The sequence below is a fragment of the Tympanuchus pallidicinctus genome, unplaced genomic scaffold (genome assembly GCF_026119805.1).
Source record: "Tympanuchus pallidicinctus isolate F22 unplaced genomic scaffold, pur_lepc_1.0 scaffold29, whole genome shotgun sequence".
In the NCBI taxonomy this organism is placed as follows: Eukaryota; Metazoa; Chordata; class Aves; order Galliformes; family Phasianidae; genus Tympanuchus; species Tympanuchus pallidicinctus.
In genome coordinates, this window is record NW_026294746.1 from 5,959,388 (window position 1) to 5,987,058 (window position 27,671).

Consider the following 27,671-nt stretch of genomic DNA (forward strand, 5'->3'; position numbering starts at 1 on the left):
CCAGTGTGGCTTTAATTCCTCTCTCTTGAGACCCTGATTGTGTGTTAACATCTGTCAGCCCCTTCCTGCACTTAGGGGAGGGGAAATTCATGAGCATACTGAGTTGCATGGCACAGCTGGGGAGAAGGCAGCATTTGCTGGCTTAAACAGCTCCCACAGATCCCTTGGGGCAAATAATTTGCATGATCCTTTTCTCCTTGGGCAAAAAGCTATAGAGCACCAAGAAATAAAATGCAGAGTGGGAACGGCAGGTGGAGCGGCTGGAGGAGCTCAGGGCTGGGATTTTGGCTTCTGCATCCCAACGTTGCATCCTGGTGTCCTCAAGCAATCTGCTCCCCATCCCACGTGGTGGAAGGAGGATGGAAATAATCAACCCAGCAATGGAGGGATCCCTCCAACTTGACCTGCTTTAAGCAGGGCTGGAGAGCAGCAGTCACACTGCCTGGCAGACCGCAGAGCTATGGGGTCAGGGACAGACGCTGGATGTCTCCCAGCACCACCAAAGGGTCATTGCACTGCTGGTGAGGGCCAGGAGGCCAGGCTCGTTCCCACAGCCTCTTTTTCAGGGCTGCAAATTCATTTGCTGCCACTTTGCTTTGTTCAGTGCAAAAAAAAAAAAGCCCTCAAAACAACGAAGGGTGGATGTGTGTGTATGCAAACACGTTCAGGCAAAGTGTGTATGCGTGGTCACGTGCCTCTGCAATGGGGAGATCGATCAGGGGACAGCACAGGAACAGCTTAATCCCTCGCTCGCTCTTCCATCCATACAAAGGAAAGGGCTGGAGAACAGGTGGGAGGAGAGGGGAGAAATCTGTCCCTACAAAGGGCATGCAGGAAGGGCAGCCAAGGGTGCTGGGAAGCAGTCCCTGTGCAGCCAGCTGGCTCCCAGCTGCCTCCATGCAGCCCCACAGCTTGCCCTCACCTCTCAGCAGAAAGAGCCCCTCCGTGGCCTTCTTGAGCAGCACCGCCTCTCACTTTCAGCAGATTAAAGCAGCTAATCTGGTTAATGAAAGCACATCAACCTCAATGAGCCATGGGCTGGAGGCTCGCTGCGAGCTCGGGTGTGCAAGGTTACGCGCTCTTGGTGGGTGCTGCAGACTTGGCTCAGGGCAAATCGCAGCAGATGAAATGTCCAAAGGAGACTCCTGGCTCTTGCAGGCTCTACCCCGGGGCCAATGGACCCCTCCATGACCTGCGAGGCTCCTGGGATCACAAGCTGCGCTCAGCGGAGTTCCTGACTTCCATCCAGCTCTTCAGAGAAGGCCAAGTGCCCAGAAAATGAACCATCTTGTCTGACATACTCCAAAACATGGAGAAGTCCCTCTTTTCTCATTAGCTTGCTCTAGTGGTTAATCACTCAGAAACACATGCCTAATTTTTTAATTTGTCTAGCTTCAGTTTAACCCTCCTGGTTCTTGCGATGCCTTTCTCCGCTAGATTAAAAAGCTCTTTAGAGTCTGGTATTTCCTTTCGGTAATCATCTCACCTCTTAATCTTCTTTTTGAGAAGCTAAACATATTGAGCTCATTCAGCCTTTCATGGAAGGGTATTTTTCAGGGCTCTCAGGACCACGTTTGTATTTCTCTGCAGCACTCTACAGGTCTATTCCTCATATCCCTCTTGAGCCATGGAGAGTAAAACCAGCTGTCATGGGCAGCAGCTTGCAGCTGGCTCCGCAATCCTGGCACGCTATATGTCACAGGACAGGATTTTGGGGGTTATCAGGGACTTCTTTGGCCTCTCCTGCTCACCAAAGGGCAATGCTCAAATGTGAAGCAAGGTACCTGTGGCTGTGTGCAGTGAGGTCTTGGGTGGATGGTGCTGGGTAGTGAATGGAAACTGCTTTTTCCTGAAGTCCAAGCTTGTGGCTGCTGTCCCTTCTCATATAATCTAGCATCATCAGTGGAGTCTGGGCTCCTGGATCCTCTAACTGTCCTGCACAGAGCTGTAGCTTTGATTAGAATTCACTCCACTCCCTCCACCTCACTGAACTCTCTTGTGCCCAGATCCAGCCAAGAGCTGAGCAGCCCTGTTAGTCCCAGATGCATAGAATCATAGAATGGCTTGGCCTGGATCATCCATGGATCATCGAAGATCATCCATCTGCAAGCCCCCTGCTGCAGGCAGGGTTGCCAACCACTAAATCAGGCACCAGATCAAGCTGCCCATCCAACCTGGCCTTGAGCACCTCCAGGGATGGGGCATCCACAGCTTCCCTGGGCAGCAGTGCCAGGGCCTCACAAACTGCAAAAAACCAGCATCCAGCTGAAAAAAATCCCAGCAACATGATGCATTCCCTAGCAGCACCTGGAGTTCAAACCCACCAGCCAGTGCATAATGCACGAGTAACACCTCCATTGGCACACACACCTCACAGCACAGGACAGCAGCACAGATGCTGAGGACGTTGCTCTTTGGGGTGCTGGAATAAGGAGTCACCCAACTGGGCAGAGAGTGAGGCTGTGCTGTCTCCTGACCTCTCCACATCAGCCAGGTTTACTAGAGCTAAAGCCACTCTCAAAGAGTGGGCAGGAGATAATATGACAAATGAAATTCAGTGGTGACAAAAGGAAACTAATGCACTTGGGGAAAAAGAGCCCTAATTATACAAACACAATGATGGGCACTAAATTAGCTATTAACATGCAGGGAGGAGATCTCGGCAGCACTAGAGATAATTCTCTGAAAACATCACTTCAAAGCCCATCCATCACAAAATAAAAAAAAAAGAGAGAAAATGTAAGGAATTATTAAGAAAGGAATCCAATCCAAAACAAGAATGCTATTAAGCCATTGCACGGAGCCACATTTTGAACAGTGTTTGCAGTGCTGGTCACCCTTAGCCAAGGTCATGAGGAAGATGATAAAACTGATTAGGGATCCAGAGCAGCTTCCATATGCTGAGTCTATCAGATGAGGACCTTCTGTTTGTAAAGAGACAACTCAGGGAGGCATATAAAGCCATCCGTAACATAGCAGGCACGAATGGGAAAAGATTGCTTTCCATTTTTTACAGCGTAAGAATACAGTGTCAAAAATATATTAAAAAAAAAGCCTCATGCATAAAACAAAGGATGTATTTTTTAACACAGCACATCATTAAATTGCATAACTTACAGCCACAAGACAGAACGGGCACTGAGAATATGAACAGCGTGCCAGAAGACAGGAGGAAGCAACACTCCATCCATGCCTTGCTTCCCTTGCTGTCTGAACAGTAGAGATGTTTGCAAACTGATAAAACACCATGATGCTTCTGGAAAGATCTGAACACACAGCGTGCATGGGAAACTCTCTGGCAGAAACCTCTTGGATGTGTTTGGTCTGCACAGAACTACCAGACCTTACTCTGCTGAGCCACAGTTTATGGGCTAAGAACAACCATGGTCAACCACGAGCAGCAGGAAGGTCTGCACTAAGGACCATGGATTGTGTCCAGCATCCCACAGACATCAATGCTGCAGCCACAGGAGCGTAAGCAACTTCAGATTGGCTCTGAAGCCCCGGCCTTGCATGCAACGGGTGTCTGGCCCTGTGCATCCCCTACTGAGCACGGCATCTGTATGCGCAATAAACCTGTTCTAGGAAGCTGCTCTAACTCTTCACTGCCATTTTTCCTGCTGGCCTTCAGGAGTCTTCCGTTGAATCAGAAGCCACCCCAAAACAGATCAAAGATGTCCACGAAGAGCCTGTTTAAGGAGAAACGGCTTCTGGGCTTCCCATTTGTAGCAAACGTTTCCCTTCGTGCTCAGCCCAGTGATTAGTGTTCACCAGGGAATCGGAGCTGCAAAATGAATTTGAGAAGACAGAGCAGTGTCAGACTGTTAGTAGCTCAAAAAGGATCTTAGCTCCCCTGAGCCTGAATACTGAGCACTTACCATTCAGGCCCCAGCAATGGATTTAACAACCAAACGCTTCAAAGGCATGCAGTGCCCTGCCTGCTCGGAACTCCTGCTCCGATTCCTCCCGGAGGAGACCATTAGCACCTGAAAACAGAGAAGCCATGCCCTTGGCCGCAGCATCTGGGGTCGGATGCTTCCCTGTAGAACAATGCAAGATCCATAGGAGAGCCGGGGCTACGAGACAGCTTCACGCACAGCCACTGTGCTCAGGCTCGTATTTTTGGAAACAGCATCCCAGAGGATTGCAGTGGATGCTGCTTGTTCTCGCGCCAGCCCTCACTTGGCTGCCTCAGAGTTATTCAAGCACAGAAAGAGGGGTTATTGGTTGCAGGAGGTTTTCTCTGAGCACAGTTCAGGCAAAAAAGTGCAGATTTGGCCTGCCTGGTGCAGCTCCTGCAGTGAGGCAAAGCAGCCTCTTTAGACCAGGATGCAAAGTCACGGCTAACTCAGCAGAGCACTACTTAAAAGGACACACAGAGAGCTCACACTGTCCGCTCAGCCCTATCTGCAAGAGATGAGAGATGCCTTTGCTGCAGCCCAAACCTCTCCATTGTCATCCACTCTTCCTTTGTTTCTCCTCACTCCTATGACAGAAGCCCTTCTTGCTGCGAATGCCAGCACCGCGCAATGCTTGGAAGGCTGGACATGGATGGGCAGCATTGCTGTGGGCTGCCCTGCAGAGCTTCCCATGTGCACCTCAGTATCACTCAGCTGCCTGGGAGCCTCCTTCCCTTCTGCTGCTCGCCAGCAGCAAGGCTGGCAATAACGAAACCTCTGTGCGTCTCCAGGGAAGCGGGACTCTGAGAGGGGCACAAAGACTCCCGCAGCTGTGTGTTTGCAAACAACCCAGCCGAGCTGTGAAGAGGGGCTGAAAGCAGTAATTGTCTTTAATTAAAGGAGGTTGGAGGCATCTCAAGCTTTGACAAAAGACATTCCCAGTCTGCTAGCAGCTCCAGCACCCAGCACTGCTGCAGCCACGACCAGGCCCGCGGGCTGCAACGCGCTGTCTGACAGCACAGACGTGGGCAGCAATGCCACCAAGCACCATGCAGCAGGATGATGTATCCCCACAACAACAACTCTGGTGCTTTGCAGTAAGCTGAGCTGCATGTGTCCACGTTGGGAGCCTGCGGCTGACTGGAGGTGCCCCCAGGTTAATTAATCCTCCTTGTTAGCAAGCTGCAGGGCTGGTGTGCTAGCTCAGGGACTCTGCCCCCAGCACCTGGGGTGAGGGTGCCAAGGCAGGGCCCGCTGCCCGCAACACTCTGCCTCCTCCCCCCGCCACACGTTTGCTTTTGGCCTTCCAGCACGGTGTGCAGCAAACCATGGCTCCGGTTTCCATGGAAACCCCATCTTGCTCCCCCACAAGTGTGTGCGCACGCGGCTGGGCTGCGGGTCAGGCGCGTCCTGCTGGCACGGCCCCAGTGCTGGGCCTTCCCCTAAGCTCCGCTGCCGCCCTGCCCTACACAGCTCCGCACCATTCCCTTGGGCTCCACGGCTGTCACCAGAGAGCTCAGCACTGCCTGTGAGGAGCCGTGGGCCATGAGGGGCTGCAGGCTGCCTCTCCTCCACCTGCTCTGCTCTGGGCTCTACAACCCGACATACGTCAGCCCAGGGCACACTGCTGGCTCACATGCAACCTGCAAAGCCCCCACATCCCTTCCCGGGGGCTGCTCTCCAGTCTCTCGTCCCCCAGCCTGTACACAGAGGTTGCACCATCCTAGACGAAGAATCCGGCACTTGCAGTTGTTAATCTTCAAACCCCACCAGTGACTGGTTGCTTTCCCAGGCATCGTTCTTCCCACGTGACGAGCCAAGCTGCTGGAGCAACAGACCCATAGAATCACTGAAATTGGAAAAGACCTCTAAGATCATCAAGTCCAATCATTAACATGCTGGTAGGAATTTCACGAAGCTGATCAAGAGAAGAGGAACAATTCTAGGAGGGAAAGCAGCTTTGCAGAAACAGACATGGGGACAGCTATCCTTCTATCCCTCTATGGCTCAGGAGCCTACAGCACAGTGCTTGGTTTGCAGGGAGGTGTGATGAGGGAGGAGGCGATGCCTCAGGCTGCAGAGCCAGCAAGGTGCTGGAGCTGCCCTTGCAGCCAGGAGCTCCAGAAAGTCAAGCTTTGCATATGGGCAAACCCCTGATGAGGTCCCTGCTCAGGGATGTAGCATCAGATACACCCAAATATCATCAAAGCCTTGGAGCGCACACGGATCATGAGTGAAGTGCATGCACAGAGGGCTTGATGGATCCCAGATGAAGTGCCACACGTGGTCCCCATGCACGTATTTCTGCCTGGGAAATCCTGGAAAGAGCAACAGCGCTCTGATTCAAAAGAAACAAAAACAAACTGGGATCGGTTCCATCTGAGCCAGACAGCAAAAAACCTTTCCAAAAGCAAGAAAAAGACCAGTTCTAATTATAGGGTATCCTGAAGATACATGCACTTAAGTTTGTCATTCTATTTGCAAATTAACCATACTCACGGTGACAACACGATTAAGCAGTAGCATGATAGAGTTCCTCTTCTAGCCTCCTAATCCTCTTTTAGAAATCAGAGCAACCGGTGTAAGAAATAAACAGAGGTGAACAGGGCTGCCCTGCCCTCTGCAGTGCCACAGACCTTTTGCAGGTCCTCAGGCTAGGATTTGCTTAGCAGCAGCTGGAAGATCATGTTTGAGAAAGTCTGCAGACGTTTTTCCTACCAACGGCTACCACCTCTCGTATTCTTCAGTCGGTGCCACAGGTCCACTCCCAGGGTGTAAATTGGAAGTAAAACACCGACATTATAGCACGGATCAATGATGGAGCTGACGTAAGTGATGGTAATGGCATAACCACTGTACTTGTGAAGGTGACTGAAAATTACAGGCTCCTCCATAGAGAGGAAGGGTGGAGAGGCACTGCATGCCATGAGGCGCACTGTGGACTGCAGGTAGCTCTGCAAAGGCAATGCAGCGGTGAATTGAGGCATTTTTTAGTCCGTAATTGGGGTACACAGCAGGTAACGGTGAACGAGAAGCCTATCTGGGTGTGAGTCATTCCCCAAATGTTTCAACTAATCCTCTTTTCCCCACATTTACCGTTCCTGATTTATTAAGTAGGGTTGCACACATACACCAAGAGGGTCAGAATTAATTTGTCTCGCTCTGCAGTGTGTTACCAGGAAAGGTCTGCAAATTCAAACCCTTCCTGTGCATTTATGCCTTCAGCTCTGGGGATCCTCCGGGTGCTGGCTGGTATACAAGAGCAGCTCCAGCACCTCGCTGGCTCTGCAGCCTGAGGCATCGCCTCCTCCCTCGTCACACCTCCCTGCAAACCAAGCACTGTGCTGTAGGCTCCTGAGCCATCTGTAAGACAGCACACTTAAGCACTAGAACAAATGGGCAGGTAATTTGCCAGAGCAATGCTCTTTATCATGGTTAGAGCAATACGTGTCTGGAAAATTGTCACTGGTGCATGAGGGATATGGAAAAGGGGAAGAGTGGCAGCGCTCACAAAAAGAGTGAATCGACACCGAAATGCCTCAAGACAGATCAGCACGAAGCCCACTGAGACCCCCGGTTAAGGACGTGACACCAAACAATGCCTTATGCCCAGCCTGTCCCTCGGTGATCCACACTCCAGTGGTTCAGGCCAGAATCCACGCACACTGCACAGCCCAGGGTGGTGCAGACGCTGTGTTCTCTCATGAAGGACAGGGAGAAAGGTGCAACAGCGTGATGGAAACCACTGGCTGCTGTCTGAAAGCAAACATGCCTGTGATGCTGCACAGACCACTTCCACATCTCTGCAGAAAACCTCCTGGAGAGCTGATGCCATAAAAAGGCAGATATCGTGCATTTAATGGAGTGTGCTGTTTGCTGTTTGACAAATATTATCTGCTGCTGCAGCCGCTTCAGAAGTCACCACCATCTCTTCAAAAGCCATCCAGACAGGGAGAACTGCCATTCGGAGAAAAGCACCCATGTTCCTCCAGCTTATGGGCTGCACTTTAATTCTCAACCATCTCGAGGGTTTGTGCATTTTGATAGTTTGAGATGAATAGAGCTTTTATCCTGTGTCAACACACTGTTCACTACTCCTGCCTCCTGTCACAGCTGCAGGTGTAACAACCACGGTACTCCCGGGATCGCTGTGTTTGGAGCAGAAATTGCTATCTTTGGTTTCAGACTTAACAACTGTCTTCTTGACCACAGGATTTCCACCATCTCCGAATGTGACCAGAGTCTCAAAGTGCAAAACAACCTTTTCTCTTGTGACAACACCCCCCGACCCACCCCCACCATGCCCACTGACCACGTCCCTCAGTGCCTCACCTCTGTGGTTCTTGGATACCTCCAGGGATGGTGATTCCTCCACCCCCCTGGGCGGAATGCTCCAACGCATCTTTCTGCTCCAACCACTCTTTCTGAGATGTTTTTTTCCTAATATCTAAACAATAGCTACGCTGCACCACAGCGGCGTGTGGCTTTGTATTGCAACACGGTGTGGTGCCACAGGGATGCACACAAAGCTTCAGAGCTGCTCTCTGTTCTGCAAAGGCTGCAACAGTCAGAGCTGCTTTGGCCAGATGGAACCACGACAACTGGGTTTTTGCAAAGTCTCCAGTTCTGCTATTGGGAGCAAAGCTAACGCACATTTACTTCAAGGTAAACTGGAGGTAAACTGTCCCAAATCCACAATCCCAGGCTGCCTCCAAGGACCACAGGATGATGCTAGTGTCATTTTAACCCACCACACAAAGGAAGAGCTCTGTCTTTGAGGACCAGGCAGGCACTGGGGCTGCTGTATACCTGGGGAAGGACTTGTGTTGAAGATTCTCAGTGCTGAGGTCTGAGGTGCTGGCTCAGGGCCTCTTCTGCTGGCAAATGCACTCCCAAGGCACTTACAGCTCACCCAAAGCATATGGCACCGCTCTGCAGTCCCGCCTCGCAGCACCTGGTGGCCAGATCCCACATCCCTCCCTTCCTGTCTGCTCTCTTTTTAACACCCTTCAAGCTCTTATTTTCCTCCTTTCCATTCTTAGACACCGGTTCCCCAAATGTCAAGACACGACGGCGATGCGGGGCCGGCTCAGACGCACTGTGCTGCACTCACAGCCCTTCTCCTTGTTTGCACCACGTCCTTCACGCCGCTCTGTCCCGATGGTGCTTCAATCACAGCTCCCACTCACACAAGGACGCAGCACTGCTGCTCAGCGTCACCAAATCCCAGGTCTCCTTCCAACAGCACAGCATGCAGAAGTGTGCATTTCGCTCGGCCAACACTAATTTCACGTCGTTTGAAGTTTGGTCTACATAAACACAGCAATCGTGTTAGCTATGAAACACTTTGATTCCATTTCCTAACCTTTATGGGGGCTTTTATGCATACTTTCCAGTGATATACTATGTTGCTAAGGCATATGGGGAACAATAAAGAGTTTCCCTGGAGCTAATTAAGCTAATCATGGCTTCTAGATTAAATTTTCTGTACGTTTTCTACCTTGTGCAGCCAAAGTAAAATAACAGCTCCCTTACAGAGCGTTCATCTGACATCACCAACTTTAAATAAGTGGCTCTCTGTGTGTCTGAGGGTATTTCCCAAAATTAAAAGTTAAAAATAATCCCTTGGTTTGGGCCCAATTTTCAAACAAAAAACACTATGCTCAACACCAGCATTTTTTCCTCAGCCTTCCCTACGTTACAGACAACAAAGAATATCTGCTGCTTTCCCCACAAAGATTCTCCATACTTCTGAACCCATAGGAAAGGCCTCTTGGCCCCCCCAGATCTCTCAGCTCCTCCATTCAAGCTAAAAACTACCAGTTAAAGCACCTTCCATTTATTATATTTAACAGTGAGTGAGAAGCCTGGGCCAGAATCCCAGCTATTTATTCCAGTTCCTATTAATGTTTACCAGTTTTCTCAGAAAAATAAAAATAGGAGGCCTATGAGAGCAAGTGAGGAAAAGCAGGAAGAGATTCGGCTCTCCTGAGGAGTCAGCGCAGTTATTCCCAGCTCACATGGGTGTAGCAAGAAGAGGAATGCAGTGTTTGATCCAAAATGCTGCTTCATGTGCAAAAATAAGTCAGGGGAAATTTTCTCATCTGCACAGATGTGAGCTCCATGAAAATCCCTGTGTTACTACAGGGATCCAGGCCTTGGCACAGCCTGTGCGCATGGAGGTGTCCAATGGAACCTCGCTTCTGCATCACTGACAAGCAAAGGCATGGGTCGTGCAGGAGCAGAGGGAAGCTACAACCTAAGGGAGATGAGTGCACTGCACAACTCCACCTCGTCTCTCTGAGAACCCTAGGGATGGCTCCCAGAGGTTTTGCTGGACCTGAGATACCCACTCCTTCTCTACCAACATTGGAGCTGAGAAACTCCTCCCTTCTTCCAGCACTGAGCCTCAGATACCCATCCCTTCTTCCAACACTGAATCTCAGATACCCATCCCTTCTTCCTACACTGAATCTCAGATACCCATCCCTTCTTCCAACACTGAACCTCAGATACCCATCCCTTCTTCCAACACTGAACCTCAGATAACCATCCCTTCTTCCAACACTGAACCTCAGATACCCATCCCTTCTTCCTACACTGAACCTCAGATACCCATCCCTTCTTCCTACACTGAATCTCAGATACCCATCCCTTCTTCCTACACTGAATCTCAGATACCCATCCCTTCTTCCAACACTGAACCTCAGATACCCATCCCTTCTTCCAACACTGAACCTCAGGTACCCATCCCTTCTTCCTACACTGAATCTCAGATACCCATCCCTTCTTCCAACACTGAACCTCAGATACCCATCCCTTCTTCCTACACTGAATCTCAGATACCCATCCCTTCTTCCAACACTGAACCTCAGATACCCATCCCTTCTTCCAACACTGAATCTCAGATACCCATCCCTTCTTCCAACACTGAACCTCAGATACCCATCCCTTCTTCCTACACTGAATCTCAGATACCCATCCCTTCTTCCTACACTGAATCTCAGATACCCATCCCTTCTTCCTACACTGAATCTCAGATACCCATCCCTTCTTCCAACACTGAACCTCAGATATCCATCCCTTCTTCCTACACTGAATCTCAGATACCCATCCCTTCTTCCAGCACTGAACCTCAGATACCCATCCCTTCTTCCTACACTGAACCTCATCCAACACTGGATTTGACAACTATCCATCCCTTCTTTCAACACTGGCTTGAGAGTTACCCCTCACTTCTTCCAACACTGGAACCTGAGATACTATACAACCTTTCTTCCAACACTGAACCTCAGACACCCCTCCCTTCTTCCAACACTGGACTTGACAACAACCCATCCCTTCTTCCAACTGTGGACCTGAGATACCTATCCCTTCTCCCAACACAAGACACAACTACCCATTCCTTCTTCCACTACTGAACCTCAGATACCCATCTCTTCTTCCAACACAAAGGACACTCAGCACAAAGGACAGAGAGAGGTGCCTTATAGCCTAAGAGATGCCACTGTGTTGAGCCACCTGGGCACCTCTTTGCCAGGCCATCACCTCCTGAGGCTTCGGACCACCAGGAAACAAAAGCCTCACACCCACCTGTTTGACACTCCTTGCCCTTTTGGCTCCCCCAGCTCAACTCCGACCTCCAGATGCCCAAATGGGATGCAGGAATGTACAAAGCACAGGTTGGCATCACCTCTGATGCACAGTGCACCAAACAGGCTTGGGGTGGTTAATATGGAGCAGCTACAATGCCTACCACAGCCCTGATAGGATTCATAGTGTGGAAGGGTCAGCAAGTAGGGTGAAGAGTCAGAGCAGTGGAAAGAAAGACATCGAATTCTTGCTTTGCAGATGGAAAGGCAGCAGAGGGAGATGGCCCAAAGAGTGGTATCCACAATGACACAGAGCCACTGTGGGCTGGGAGCATTCAAATTGTCAACAACCTTGTAGAAAAGGCAGACAAATTCCTGTTTTGTACTTGGGAAGAAGCCAGGTGATGTAATCATCTTAGAGGAGGATGGTGAAATACTTTCCATTCCAGCAGTAACTCAAGATGTTAAATAGCAGCTACTAAAGTTAAACATTGTTAAATCAGTATGTCAGGACAGCATCTACCTACGAGTTTATGAAGAGTTGGCTGAGGAACCGGCGGACAGTTAATGTTCACTTTCCATATGCCATGAAATAGTGCAATGTTTAAGAGATGTAGGAAAAAGCTATTTGTTAAACGAGGCAGTTTGGCCTATTTTAGGACTGCCACTGCAACATGGGTACCAGTCAAATAATGATGTGCCAGAGATGGGATTCGGTCAGTGGAGGATTAAGGGAACGCAGTAACAGCGGTGCCAATCTATGTGTATTTATGGAAAACAGATTAAGGCAAATTAGCCTCACATGGTTTTTGATGCAATTACAAGATCGGCTGGGAGAGGTAACAGCGTTAATGCAATGCACCCAAACTTCTGAAAAGCATTTCCCTTGGGAACGCATGATATTTTGATTCAGAAATTAGAGGGTCCGCAGACACTGTGGCACACATTCAACGCATTAAAACTTGGCTGGCTGATGCTGCTATGGTCTGAGATGTAAGCAGGGAACGCACGGAGAGCAGGTCTGTTTCTACACGAGCCAACAGGTTTGATTCACGGCTCTGGGCTGTTTAACATTTTTATCAGTGACCCAGGAGAGCCCAAAGTGTTCCTAATAAAGTTAACTGATGACATGGAAGTCGTCGTATGGTACACAGTGAAGATGGTGGTCACTGACACCCAGCAATCTGGATGGGTACAAGCAAGCCATGTGCATTTTAATACAAACACATGTCAGATCATGCCTCCTGGGAAAAGGATGCAGGCCACAGTGGTTTTCTGCTCATAGTCCTGCTGCAAAGGACGAGGTCCTGCCCCAGCAAACAGCTGTGCAAAAGAATACAGCCCAAAACCATCGCCAAAATGGTTAACATGAAGACGGTACGGAGAAATGGTATGGAGAAATGTCATGGAGCAAGGTAGCACCCCCTGCAGCACTCAACTGCACTGATCCATGCGATGGAGGCTCTGCCAACTGGAAGGCTGGGGAGAGCCAAAAAGCTCTCAGCACAAAGAGGGCAGGGGGTCAGGGATTACCCTTAAACAACCACAGGTATGGGAACAGAGGCCCTGCTGGACACATTTCACTGAGGTCCAAGTGCCAGGCAGCAGGAGGCAGGTAAGGAGGCAGGAAGACTGCTGGAAGCATTTAAGGTAACTCTCCTCTGGAAACACTTATATCACAAATGGCTGTATCTGCTCTAGCTCAACCAGGAATGCTTCCTGTAAGAACTTAATTAACCCAAGGGCCTTACCATTTATTGGCTGGGTCCTGCATTATCTGTGGAGGCCCAGAACCAAAGCAGGCATGGAGCCACAAATAGCTGCTTATCTTCAAAGTATCGTGTCTATATGGGATGTGACCTTAACACAGAGGGAACACATCCTTCACAGAGCCCACATGAAGGTCCCATACCTACAAGAACCAATCCAGACCATCTTCTGCAGCCTCTGACAGGGATGGCTGCTCCGTGCACCAGCTCCAGCAGTAATGCAGCTATGCCTCTGCCTTTAGAGCTGGGCTGAGGCTCAGTCAGTGCTGGGTTAGTGGAGATGGGCTGTGGGGTTGATGGAGATGGACAGATTGGGTGAGGACACCAACATCCTCCATCCCAGCTCTCCACGCCAGGGAAGGAGCAGGAGTAAAGCACCTTGCTATTGCTCTAGCTCAGAAACAACTGTGACCCTAAGAGACAATGCTACGGGTCTCTTACACCACCACCTTCTGCAGGATAGAACCATCAGCGAGACCAAGGCTCCCCGTGCTCAATATTATAGGAACACAGTAAAGAAGAGGCTGCCCACTGCACCAGAAGTCTGCAGGAACTGGAAGAGAAGCTGGAGATGGAAGCAGAGCTCAGCAGCCAGCAGCTGCCATCCCTGAGCAGGCAAAGGCAGTGCTCGACTGCCGTCCAGCTAAAGAGAGAGAGCAAGGAGCACAATGGCTCTGCCTCCTCTGTTGCGGAGCAGAGCCAATGAATAAGGGAGGCAGAGACAGAAATGCGCTTAATATGCTGCTTGGGAGGGACGGGCGGGGGAGAAGGGGGAAAGCAGCCAGACAAAGAACAGGGGGATGGAGAAAAAAAGATGCAGGCAGAAAGCAGGAGAAGGTGAAGCACGGGAGCAGGAGGACGGGGCTGGGCAGCGCGGGGCCCCCGGCTGCGCAGCGGGAAGGAGCGGGGCAGGCAGTGTGCGGCCGAGGGGCGATGCGAAGTGCAGAGCCCTGCGGGATTGGCGAGCAGGGCCCAGCAAAATGAAAATCTCTTAACCACACAGAATTGTTAACTGCCCCCAAATCCTTTTGTGCTGGGGCTGCAAGCTTAAAGGAGCTTAAGCTGTTAGATGCATGAACTTCCTCCATAAATATCCCTTGTGTGCAGTGCCGTGAGCAGGCTCGCGTTGTATTAGCCAGATGAAAAGCCCAGCAGAGAAAATGAGCAACTCCTTGCAGTGCTTGCAGCCGCACTGAGGGGCCGGGCTGACCGTCGCTTGGGGTGCATCGAGGCCCATGGGCAGGGCAGCACCCATGGGCCATCCTTGCCACGTCCCGTTCAGGCTACTGAGTCGTGCGAGAGCACTTCACTCCAAGAGCCAGTTTGGATTTGCTTTTGTTTTGCTTCTGGAAAAGGGCCCAGATTTCCTCCCACCCTTCAAAACACAAAAAAAACCTGCTGGCCATATGTACGAGCAAGTCCCCCAAGCCAGGAGGCTCACGCGCTGCCCATGCAGCAGGGCGGGCAGGGGTGCAACAGCAGCGGGGCAGCCATGCAGGCCTGCACCCACAGGTCCCTCCCCAGGGTGCTTTTAACCCAGTCGGAGAGATGAAGCCCCTTCCCATCCCCTCTGAGAGCAGAGAGGATGTGCCATCTCTGCCTGGTGGCTCCCCACGTGTCCCATAGGAACCGGAGGAATCCTTCCACTGCTGCAGAGCCATGGGCCCATCCAGCCCCACAGCCAGAGCTGCCCCACGGAGACGGCGCGCTGCCGGCCACGGCGTGATTGATGACAGTGGGGAGCGTGGGGCTGCATGCGCGCCAGCACCGGCTGCAGAAACAGCTGCTGAGGTACCGGACCTCCCAAAATCCTGCTGCTGCACAAAGAGGAGAGACAGCCCTTCTGCTCTCTCCCTCCACCTCGGCCCCTTTCCTTTCTGGCTGACAAAAATGGGTTCTGCAATGGGCACTCGAAGGGACCGACCCTTGGCTGGGCTGGCACTGGGTCTGGGGAAGCGATGCAAGTCATGAAACTGAAGCTGTATCAGAGCAAAGCATTGTGCAGGGCTGGAGTGAAAAAAAAAACACCTTGAGATGGAAAAGCTGACATGAAGTATTTTGGCTTCCCTGTGTTGCTACGAATGCTCCACTTGGGCGTAGTAAAACATCCATCTGGGATTAGCCAGGCTCCCTTTGCATGCTGTGCTGCAGCAGGACTCTCAGCAGCCCCAGCCCTGCTGCAGCTGAAGGACTCTTGGTCATCACTCATGGGGAGAGAAGAGCAACACGGTGTCCCAGCAAGCAGCAGCTTCAAGCAAGGATATCAAACATCCTCACACACAGCAGGACCTGCAGGTGGATGCCCCTCCAAGTGAGCAGTCCAAGGAGAAGCCATGTAGTAAAGGGAAGATCTCCACAGAAGGCTTCACTTCTGTTCCTTTGGCCTCAACATGTAATTCCTACATCACTTTCAGATTTTGACATTTCTTCTCATCCTCCTCAGACTCCCTTTTAGTCCTCCCCCACTTCTTGCCCCTGTGAAAGACTCTGATCCAGCTTCTCCTGCTATGGGCCCAGGGCATTCCTCAGCACCAAGGCACCCCACTGAACCCACGGGGTTCAAGGGTTCAAGGAGAATTGCTCCTGGTCCTGCAGGAGAACCCCAGGTCAACCTTTGCCTTCTCAAAAATGGATACTGGGTTGTTGTGATTGCACGGCTCTGCTGCTGCTGGTGGTGTGATGGAAGAGGAACCAGCACGGCCTGCAGACCCAACCAAGTGTGGCCAGACATTCCCCTCTCTGGAAAGTCCACTTCCACCACCAGCACCTTCCCCATACTAGTTGGTGCTGCCCAGCCACCCCTTCCTGCAGTAAGCAGAGAGGAGAAGCAGCTCCTGCCATGCACAGTTCTGCAGTGCCAACTGACGTATCTGTAATTGATCTCAGAGAAATTCCAGCCCTGCTCAGTGTGTCGATGCTATCAAAACCATAATGGGATTTGATGCTCAAATGGGAGGAAGAATTAGTTTGCCAAATGCTGCAGTTTGCTTTGCTCTTTTTGTCTGTTCAGCAGCTCTTCCACTTCTTTCTCCCCAACCCCAGCACCTCTGAGCACATCCACCCAGCACACTACCAGATACACGCACACCCAGACAAGCATACCTGCTTAGGTGCAACCAAAGAAAACTCCCTCTCTTCTGGACTCTCTGCACTTTCTCTTGTTCCACAGTTCCAGCCCAGCCCCAGACTGCTGGGGGGTGGCTGCAGAGCAGAGGCACAGCTCAGTGGCTGAGTGCCCCTCCTGGGGAGCACAAAAGGCAGCAGCTGCTGCGCAGCACCTCTGGGCTCTGCAGACCCAGAGCTAAGGCAGAGCCTCTCCAATGGAGAGAGGAACCCAAGCCCCTTGAGAGGTCCCTCCCAGCTTGCAGATCACAGCCTCAAAAGCACCAATGCAAGCACAGCAGCGAGATGAGCATGTGAGGAGCAAAGAGAAGGGGTTACCTCTGCAGACGGTCCCATTCTCCACCGACTCGTAGCCTGGCCTGCACATGCAGCGGCCGATGGGCACCAGCCACTCTCCATCCCCATTGCAGTACAGCTTGATTGGCACATCCACCTCCTCTGCATTGCTGATGCACGTCCCCCGAGCTGCCACCAGAGATGTGCTCTCCGCTCCCGAAAGGGTTTCCTGGAAGACCGCCCCGTTCTGGATCACACGGGGACACTTGCGGTAAAAGACACGGACTGCAATCAAGGACATGCAGCCCCCATAGTCCTGGAAGGCCAGGTAGAAACCATTTTTGGAGACAGGCCCAAAACTGCGCACCTCGGTGTTAATCTTCATCACCCGCCCACCAAGGTCCACCTGTGAGAAGCTCTCATCAGCAGCAATTGTATCTACCTTCATCCAAGGGTTTTCCATCCAGTTAGGAAAAGTCTTGGTGGCAGAGTCAAAGTCTGATTCGTAGTAATAGAGATTAAAAGTCTCCTTACAGGAACCCGGGACGTTGGGGATGCTGCTGCAGTCCCGAACGGAGAATTTCATCTCCACGTGGATGCGGTGCGCTCCTCGCCTCCGGATGTACTTGGTCCGCAGCCAGTTGTTCTGGCTGGATTCAAAGACGTTGCACACCTGGTAGGTGCGGATGGTGTTCATGTTCTCATCGTATCCACTCACCTCTTCCCACTGCAGACAGGACACAAACAGTCAGTCGAGCTGAACTGACATTCACAGGATTAAACACAGGGTCCCCACCTGCTCTGCCTCTTTCAGGCACCACGCAGGCACGCCGTCCCAGCAGAAGCTGTGCCGCATCGTACCTCCACATCACCCCAACCCTACGTGTCTCCAGAGGGGTCTGACCCATGTGGCACCCCGGTGGCTTTATGGCAAAACCTCCCTGCATGTGGTCCGAGTGCGGCAGGGCACTGTGGGGCCATGCACTCCATCTGCAACAGTAATGTCTTTAGCAGGGGCTCTCGCCCGTCAGCTACACTGTCCTGCAGAGGCCTCCTCATAGCTGCAGAGCCTCGTGGCTAAGTAACACGATGCCTTCAGCAGATGTATTCCCACCGGTGCCGCTACAGTTACAACCGTGGCAGACAGACCCCGCTTTATAACATGACTGTAAAACCTCCTTCCAGGCTGTAGCCTGAGCGCCACGCAAGGTGCAGGGTGCCAGTGGGACAGCAAAGCCCCTCTGCAGCTCTGGAGGAGTCTCCATAGAGCTCAAGGCAGCTACAACACACCCACACCTGCACCTTCTGCACCTTCTGGCCCTGTTCAGCTCTGCCCTTTTGTCCAATCCCTCAGCTCTCATTGCTGTCTCCACCCTTTGTAGGGTGGGGAGACACTTCAGAGAGGGTCAGAGATGGGATATGCCCACTGGAATCCTTCAGGATGTCTGTGATTGAGGTCAATATGCTGCTGGATACCTTGGGAGGAGGAAGGTGAAGGTGAAGGAACAAGAAGATGCTCAGAGGGCAGGAGCACATCTCCTATGAAGAAAGGTTGAGGGAGCTGGGGGTGTTCAGCCTAGGGAAGAGAAAACTCTGGGGAGACCTCATCATCACCTTCTAGTACTTAAAGCAAACCTATAAACAGGAGGAAGATCAATTTTTTACACCGTCTGATAGCGATAGGACAAGGGGTTGTGGTTTAAACTAACAGAGAGGAGATTCAAGATAAATGTCAGGAGGAAATTCTCTACTCAGAGGGCAGGGAGGTCCTGGCACTGCTGCCTAGAGAAGTGTGGATGCTCTATGCCCATAGCCATGGATGGGCCCTGGGCAGCCTGGGCTGGAGGGGAGCAGCCAGCCCATGGCAGGGCCTGGAATTGGGTGGGCTTTAATGTCCTTTTCAACCCAACCATTCTGTGATTCTATGAACGTTGCATTCTGTCTTAGGTTTGTGTGATGCCAACTGTCAATGGAGCAAGAGGAGAGCAAGCACATGAGATTCCCCTGCCCCAACACCCTTGGTGCCTCCCTCCACTCCAGCCTCCAGTGGGGAGAGAAGAGAGGAGGGCAGGTCTGGGGAAGCTTATGAAGGGAACCACAAAGCTATCCAGCCAGGTGGAATGGCTGTTCACGAGCTTGTTCGTAATCCTGCTCAAGTGGAAGCCAAGCAGCTTCCCATGGACATGAAGTCCAATGTGCAGAGCATAATCCTGCCCTGGGTGCAGGACTTGTCCACAGTGCAGCCCTGCTGTCACCACATCCCTGCACTCAGGGCTGCAAAGGGAGGCTCCCGAGATGAGAGACAGATTGCTCTTTGCACACCAAGGCTAACAAACCGCCGAACAGAAGGCTGTCAGAGAAGATCCACAAACAGCTCCAACCATTTCTGATCGGCCGTGGCTGCAAATCTGCTTCCGTTGCAAGGAAAGGGGGAGGAGAGCATCCTCACAGAATGCAGGGGGAGCATTTGCTTTCTTTTCCATGAATAAATTTGGTGTGCCAGCGGGACAGAGAAACAGGAATTTACCCCATTTTTAGGGAGGAATGACAGACAAAATATAAGGAAATCAGTTTCTTCCTCTGGCATGGCTCTGCTTTGCCCGGAGCTCTCACCCAAAGCGCTGCGTTGGCCACCAGGACCCCCCTACCTGCTCCAGGAGCCGGGGCTGCTCAGACCCTGCATCGCCCCGCTCCTTCTCACAGCTGGCACTGAAAGTCACTCCGTGCATCAGCCCCTGTTCTTCCTCAGCGCTTAATTAGAAGCCTCTCCCTTTCTCCTCGCTCTCTAATTAACATGCCGGGAACTCAAAAGAAGAAGGCAGCACAATAATACGGAGAGACGGCTTCCAGCAGGCCCAGGCCTCATTACTGTGGGGCTGGCGAGCCGGGAGCAAGGCGTGCTTTACATATGGAAAAACTGCAAACAAGAAAGGCTGGGCGAGGAGAGAAAAAGACTTGACCTCTGCTCCGGCCCATTGTGGGCCTGTCATCCCCCCTCGGCGGCCAGGCCGGGGCTGGCGGGGCTTTATCATGGTGATGGGGCTGGAGCCCGAGCCCTGCATCCCAGCTCCGGGCAGGCAGAGGAGGGTTTAATCTCCTCAACACAGGCTTTGCTTGGATGTTTCTTTTCTTCTGCCAGGCTGGTCCGGGGAGCGGGCCTGCTGTCAGGTCTGTGGTGAGGCCTAGAGGAATGTCTTCATCCAGCCCTCCTGGTGCCTTGGTGGGGTTGGGTGCAGGGAAAGAAGGGAAAGAAGGGAAAGAAGGGAAAGAAGGGAAAGAAGTGAAAGAAGGGAAAGAAGGGAAAGGAAAAAAGGAAAGGAAAGAAGGGAAAGGGAAGGGAAGGGAAGGGAAGGGAAGGGAAGGGAAGGGAAGGGAAGGGAAGGGAAGGGAAGGGAAGGGAAGGGAAGGGAAGGGAAGGGAAGGGAAGGGAAGGGAAGGGAAGGGAAGGGAAGGGAAGGGAAGAGGAAGAAGGGAAAGGGGAAAGGAGAAAAGGGAAGCAGGAAATGGAAAACGGAAAGGCAGAAAGGGAAAGGAGGAGAGAAAAGGAAGAAAAGGGAAAGGGGAAAAGGGAAAGAGAAAGAGAAAGGGGGAAGGGAAAGAGGAAACGGGGAAGAGGATAATGAACAAAGGAAGGAGGAAATAGGAAAGGGAAAGTGAAGAAAAGGGTATGGGGAAAGGGGAAAGGAGAAAAGGAAATGGGGAAAGGGGAAAAGGGGATAGGGAAAGGAAAGGGGAAAAGGAAAATGGGAAAGGGGAAAAGGGGAAGGGAGAAGGGAAAGAGAAAGGGGAAGAGGAAAAGGGAAAAGAGGAAGAAAGGAAGGGGAAAAAGAAAGGGGAAATGGAAAAAGAAAAGTGGAAAAGGGAAGAAGGGGAAGGAGAAAAGGAAAAGGGGAAAAGGAGAAAAAGAAAATGGGGAAATGGGAAAGGGAAAGGGGAAAAGCAGAGTCACTGGGCTTGGGCCAGGCTGGCTTTGGGCACGTAATATGAGGGCAAGTGTGACGCCAGACCAGCAGGCATGGCTTGGCTCAGGGCACTGCGAGGGTACCCTGCCAGCCCTACCTCCACCCCAGCACCAGCTGGTGGAACACAGGGAGCAAGCTGGGGGTGTGGACACTGCGGCCCTAAGCTGCTCCTGGCCACTGCAGGCAGAGAGGAAGGATGCTCTGAAGCACTCTGATGTCCCAAGCAAACCTGGTGAGACACAGAGATGGCTGCACCTTTTCCATGGATGCAGAAACACCATTATTATACTATTTCCACCTCATCTTTTCATTCAGCCACAGCGTGTCAGCAGGTGACTTCCACACTTATGTTTGCTTGCAGTCAGAGACCCCAGATCGGGCACCCAGCTGCCATAAAGCAAGAGGATAACTCACCCCTGAGGGAGGATGCACCATCCAGCCCAGCTCTGCCGTGGCTGTTGTGGAGTCCATCAGTGTCTCTGCAGGAGGAAGGGGAAACAAGGAGTCAGTCCATCACCTTCCAGTTACATTTGCAAAAGTGGGACACTTTTTCTCTGCCTTCTGCATGGTAGGCAGTATCCTTGGCCATGCAGCAGCACATAGGAAGGAAAAGCACTTCAAGGACTTGCCATACTTAAAAATTAAACCAACATTAAAGCCAATTTTCCAGGCAATTTGGGCAGAAATAGGTCAGATGCTGCTATCGCTAATCAGCACTGAAGGCGGCAGAGGATGGCTTAGGAAGGTCACACTGCATGCACAAGCAAGACACAAACATGAAATCCATCTTGCAGCTTCAATTTCCCTGCCCTCCCAATTACTACAGCACAAGCAAGGAAAGAGTCCCTTTTTACAGCTCTGCAGCTCTCAAGAAAAAGCACCATATGTACAGGGTGTACACCCACCTTCAGCTTGCTCACCAGGAGAGCACCCATATAGTCAAGATGTCCAGTCATCAGCCTACAGATCCAACAGACAGCTCTGATACAGTCAAGATCTCCAATTACCAGCCCACAGATCCAATAGACAGCCACAATACAGTCAAGGCCTCCAGCAATCAGGCTACAGGCTCAACAGACAGGCCCAATACAGTCAAGATTTCCAATCATCAGCCTACAGACAGCCCTGATATAGTCAAGGCCTCCAGACATCAGCCTACAGCCAACAGACAGCCCTGATATAGTCAAGGCCTCCAGACATCAGCCTACAGGCCCAAAAGACAACCCTGATACAGTCAAGATTTCCAGTCATCAGCCAACAGAACCACAGACAGCCCTGATGTAGTCAAGATCTCCAACCACCAGCCTACAGACCCAACAGGGAGCCCCAGTGCAGCCAAGACCTCCAATCACCAAATAGATCCAGCAAACAGACCCACTACAGTCAAGATCTCCAACCACCAGCCTACAGACCCAACACGGTGCCACTTCCCATGGCCGGAGCGGAGACGCAGAGCTCCTGGCTATAATTGTGTCCTGCTCCTGACCACTAAAAACCCAAACACCCTGCCACAAATTCCCAAAAAGCATCTCCACCTTCTGCTTTGAACAAAAATGAAGGAAAAAAAGATCAGCACTGTGCAGATCCATCGCTGAAAGAGATAAGGCTAGATGCAGAGATGGCAAAATGACTTTTACTCAGTCCATGTAAACTCCCTTTTCCCATTAGTAAGCCAAAAAGTGCCTCGGCATAGATATGCTCCTTGCACCTACTTCTGGCAGTAAATCATTTTCAGACTGTGGGTTGTTACTCACTCCTGCTTAGAGCCAGCGGTTTCCAGTTCACAGGAAACCAGCATTTCAAAATTTGGTTTTATTCCAAAAGTAAAAAGCAAAAATAGTTCTTTTCAAATTTTTTCCCACTACGAAGAGTTCTGGAAAACAGCTCGTCCAAAAATGTTGTCATTCAGATTTATGAAATTTCTTTTTAAACGGAGCCTTTGTTTACACAGCTTAATAACAGTGTTTATTTTATCAAAGTATCCAGCTTTTTCATTAAAACACCAGTGGCACTTTGATCTAGAAGGAGAACAACATTCTTCACCCAGTGCTAGCTAGGAGCTGCACTACTTAAAAAAAACCAATGCTAAATATGTTGATTTATCCTAACTATTGATGACACTGACTGTCATGCAAAAGAAGATGCACTCTAAAATACCGTAATTCCCCAAAGAAAAACAATTTTTGAAGCATTTTGCATTTTGTTCCAGCTCAGTGCTGAAGCACACTTTGCCCATCGCCCCTTATCCTCTGCTGAAGAGTTGCACGTGGCCTTAAGATGCTGTAGGGGAGAATCACGTTGGGTATGAGGAACAATTTCTTGTTGGAAAGAGTGTAGAGGTGTTGGCACAGCTGCACAGGAGGTGATGGGTCACCATCCCTGGAGGCGTTCAGCGTGCAGATGTGGCACTGAGGGCTGTGGGCACGGTGGGATGGTTTGGGGTTGGACTGGATGGATTTCAACATCGTCTCCAACCTTAATGGTTCTATGACTGTCCATTGGAGCAACACATCTACCCGAGCTGGCTCAAGGACATCCCATTTTGACACGGTAACAAGGAGCAGAAAACTGCAGGTTTCGAGCAGATTTTTCTAAAGGTCAATTATCTTCTCATAAAAATATATATCTTCTCCTACCTTAAAACTGAATTTATGCTGCTCAGCTGCCAGTTATTAGATTTCCTTTTACTTTCAGACTCTGTTATCCAAAACCTCCTTTTCCTCTTGCGCTGCTCAAGGGTGGCAAATGAATCACCTCCCAGCCTTCCCCAAGGTAACCAGAGTAACTGAGAGTCTTTCATCCTACAACAGGTCCCCTTCTCTGGGGCTCCTGTTTATCTTTCTTTGCATAGGTTGGACCCCAAGACTGCATCCCCACAGCACACAGCTGTAACATCCCTTTGTGTGACTTTTTGCACATCTTTTCTAGCAAATTGCTATCCTGGCCAATGTCCAGAAAGCATGTGGAGATCAGTTGACATGTTAGCATTTGGCAGTAGTTGCCTGAATTCCATAAAATCGCGAATAACCGATCTCCACGAATCAGAGCAAACCTCATTAGCAGCACTGTCTGCGAATGTGCACGTGAAGCCAGGTTGGATTTCAAGGGTGGGGGTGCATTTGCTCCTTCATTGATGCTTGACCTCAAAGCACACTGCAATGCCTCACTGCCTAAATAATCACAGAATCACACACTGGTTTGGGATGGAAGGGACCCTAAAGCCCACCCAGCCCCAACCCCTGCTGTGGGCTGGCTGCTCCCCACCGGGTCAGGCTGCCCAGAGCTCCATCCAACCTGGCCTTGGGCATCTGCAGGGATGGGGCAACCCCAAAAATAATGGTATGCCACAGAGCTACCTTGCGTGTGTACCTGGACGAAAGCATCTCACACTCTCCACATCTCGTCCTTGTGAAGTTGCTTTTTGCCATACGAAGGGAGCACACACTTCAGCAAATAAAACCAGGTGAGATGTCCAACGAACCACTGTATTTCTCATCTGCAGAATCTTCCCTCTGCCTCTCTCCCCACACTGATCAGTTCAGACCTCCACAGCTGAAGGCAGGAGCTCTGGGTCCCAAGGCATCAGCTGTACATGATGTGAATCACCAACACGAGCCGTGACAAGCCCCCAAAACCCATCGCTCCGCAAACCACGGAGGAGAGAAACTCCCTGCTTCAAACAGCAAATCTGGCAGCTTTGCTCACTGTCACAGCTGACTCCTTCACGGTGCCATCCTCCAGTTTTGGCACCAGACGTGGGACCCCTTCACCCCGCACAGAGCATCAACCCTTTGGTGATGGTGACGACGCACTGCTAAGCCCCCAGGGGTGGCAGGGGTGGCTGCCTACAGTCGCAGCTCAGTGAAATGCTCCTGCCAGAGCAGCGTTTTCTCAATATCTTTGTTTGTGTTATTCCCTCCCGTGTGTTTATCCGCGGATTCACATGCTACCCACAGCACTCTAAATAAATCTACAGCTGCTCGAAACTAGCAGACGCAACTCTGGCCTGCCTCCCACCAGAAACCGCACTGCTCCCCACGGGATGGTTAGGAGATAAGTGCCTGTCCTTTTCACTTTGAAGATGCTTTCAATATGCAGCTCTCTGCCAGTGCTGGGGCCGCTGCCGGCACAGCCAGGGGAGGCACTGCTGCTATGAGAGCATCTCAGGGTCTGCAGCCTCTGCCACGCTCTGGGATCCAGCTCGAGCACTTTGCATGCAGAGATTCATCACTGTCACCACGCCGTGGCCTCTGGGATGCTCATGGTTATGCTCAGATACCAGTGGGCTGATGGTGTGCAGTGGCACTGACCTGAGAGAGGCTCCTGCACTTCTGGATGCCTTTCCTGCTGCTCAGCCATGAGTGAAGTGAGCGTGGGGGTCTCAACTGCACTGGCTTGGAGAAGGGAAGGCTGCAGGGAGACCTCACTGTGGCCTTCCAAAACTTGAAGGGAGCAAACAAACAGGAGGGGAAACGGCTATTTATGAGGGTGGATGGTGATAGGACAAGGGGGAATGGTTTTAAAGTGAGACAGGGGAGGTTTAGGTTGGATATTAGGAGGAATTTTCTCACCCAGAGGGTGGTGAGGCACTGGAACAGGTTGCCCAAGGAGGCTGTGGATGCCCCATCCCTGCAGGCATTCAAGGCCAGGCTGGATGTGGCTCTGGGCAGCCTGGGCTGCTGGTTGGCAACCTGCACACAGCAGGGGGTTGGAACCAGATGAGCATTGTGGTGTTTTTCAACCCAGGCCATTCTGTGATTCTATGACTTTTTCCACCTGAGACTTGTGAGCAGAGGACAAAGTGCTGGCTGTGACCAGAGAGAGGAGACTGGAGAGTGACAGGAGCAAGGGATAGTGGCAGAGAGGCTGGAAGGGATTAACAGAGGATCTGTGCACACTGCAGACACACTTCTCTGTGTCCGGAAAAACAACGTCCATGGAGTTTTGCCAATTTCGACCAATTTAGACCATCTGGACCTGAGTTTCTCAGAAGTCCTGGTAAATCCTTTGCATCTGCAGGCTCCAAACTCGTTGCAGATAAAGAAACAGCTGGACAAATAAATAGCCCCACAGATAGCTGAAGCCTCCACCCTCATTTTTCCACCCACAACTTTTTCCTTTCCCCTCGCACTTCTCACATCAGTCCCTCCCTCCGAGCAGGAAAGCTGCCAGCTCCTGAAAACAGGGTGCAAAACTTCGAGGTTGGCCTGGGATCCTATTAGCTATTTTCAAGGCCAGGCTGGATGTGGCTCTGGGCAGCCTGGTCTGCTGACCCTGAATATAGCATAGGGGTTGAAACGAGATCATCATTGTGGTCCTTTTCAACCCAGGCCATTCTGTGATTCTGTGCTCAGTGTTGGACATACAAAGGCAACAAGCTGCCTGAGTATCAACGATGGAGCAAAATCCCAAATCGAGGCACACACAGGTCAGACTGCCTCACCACCATCTCCCACAGTAACGCACCCCAACAGATGAACCCATGCTGGAGTGACCCCGAAGTGGGGCTGGATGAGGCTCTGTGCTACAGCCCAGCAGAACGCTGAGCTGCTCCATGCAGGCACACGTGCTCCTGGAACAGCCATTCCAGCCTGGCCTCACGCGCAGCCACCGCATCCCTACACAGGAGGGGCGGTTAATGAGAAACCCGTCTGTCCCCCCGCCCCAAAGAGCCCTTGCTGCAGATCTATTTATCCTTCCAGAAGTTGAAAGGCCCCTCTCTGCCTCCTGTGCTTTACTGGAGCCTTATTATAATATTTTTGCCAGCAAGAGCTAAGAGGGGCTGAGCAAACCCAGTGGCCTTTCCCTGCAGCACCGAGCTTTGCTTTGCCTGGCCGATGGCCAGCGGAACAAACTGAAACCCAATCCCCCCCGGCCGACCCGCTGGCGCAGTAACAGCACGCTGCATTGTGAGCCGGCGGCTACAGGATATTTTGGATACTTCACTCAGGGATCCACTTAAACTCCAAGAGGGAGAGTGATTGATAGGGAGCGAGACGAAGCAATGACTGAGCCGGGATGGGGACTGCCCGCATCCTGCCTTGGGCCTGAAGCCCCAAAGGAAACCCCAAGGGCAGCCATGCTGTGCTGCAGGAGCGAGTTGTGCTGGCGGTCCCAGTGTGTGAGAACACAGGAGCAGGCAGGTACTCTGTTTTTCAGCGCCTTTCCCTGAGAAATCAGGTCCAGATAGATAGTGAGGTCCATAAACAGAGGCAATGCCCAGCATCTCCATCATCAGAGCACATTCAGCCTCCTGGGGGCTAACAGGCAAGAAGGGGAACTCTGGAGATATTGCACAGATCTAGCAAGGGAAAGGTGTTGCAACTTTTTGGAGCCCCTGTGGAGCAGAAGCCAGCCCCAGAGGCAGCAGCAGGAAAGAATGGGGCTCAGCTGTGTCCACTGGGATGCTGACACCCATCTCCTTGTGATGTTCAGGCAGGGCAGGCATCCCATGAGGAGAGACCTGCAGGGCACCTGCCTGCACCACCACAGCTCTGCACCACCCCTGCATTTTTCTGCAGTATAACAGCGGTTGCCTTGGGCTGAACTGTGCTTTCCCCACTCCCACACAAGTCTCTCTCCCCACTCCCTGCTCCCTCACACCCTCTGTGTGTCTGCATAACTGGATTCATCCCCACGGAACAAAACCCAGGACTGACTGATGCTGTGTGGGCATTCCCATGGCCTCTCCAGCCACCACCGTCCAAAGGGATCGCAGGCACTGCCATGCACGGTGCTGGCTGCTCCATTGCCAGAAAGCTTGAAGTCAGTAGGAAACTCCCCTAAAAGAGGGGACAAGCCCAATTACTGCAGGTCATCCAAGCACATCTTGCTTTCCAATTAACCCATCCATACAAAGTAACGCTGCCAGACAGGGCTGCCCAGCTCATTCGCTTTACAGGAGGAATACAGCCTGGCTCCGGCACCTGGGAAGACTGAGAGAGGGCTTGGGCTGCACAAGGAACTCGGATTTTGGGATCTTTCAGGCTCGGGGCTCTGTGGAAGATGCAGGTTAGGTTGGCTGTGGGTGATAATCACGCTCAGCCTGGC

At 51.5% G+C, this 27,671-nt stretch overlaps 1 protein-coding gene across 4 annotated transcripts in view; it reads right to left on the reverse strand.

Annotated features, from left to right (window-relative positions):
• Positions 1–27,671, reverse strand: part of EPHB2 (EPH receptor B2) — a 103,304-nt gene that overhangs the window by 50,428 nt on the left and 25,205 nt on the right. For all 4 annotated transcript variants that reach the window (XM_052691639.1, XM_052691637.1, XM_052691638.1 and 1 more), the window contains exons 2-3: positions 21,036–21,100; positions 16,702–17,386 (exon numbers count right to left, since the gene is read on the reverse strand). In XM_052691639.1, coding sequence (XP_052547599.1) covers positions 16,702–17,386; positions 21,036–21,100 — 750 coding nt within the window. The remainder of the gene's footprint in view (positions 1–16,701; positions 17,387–21,035; positions 21,101–27,671) is intronic.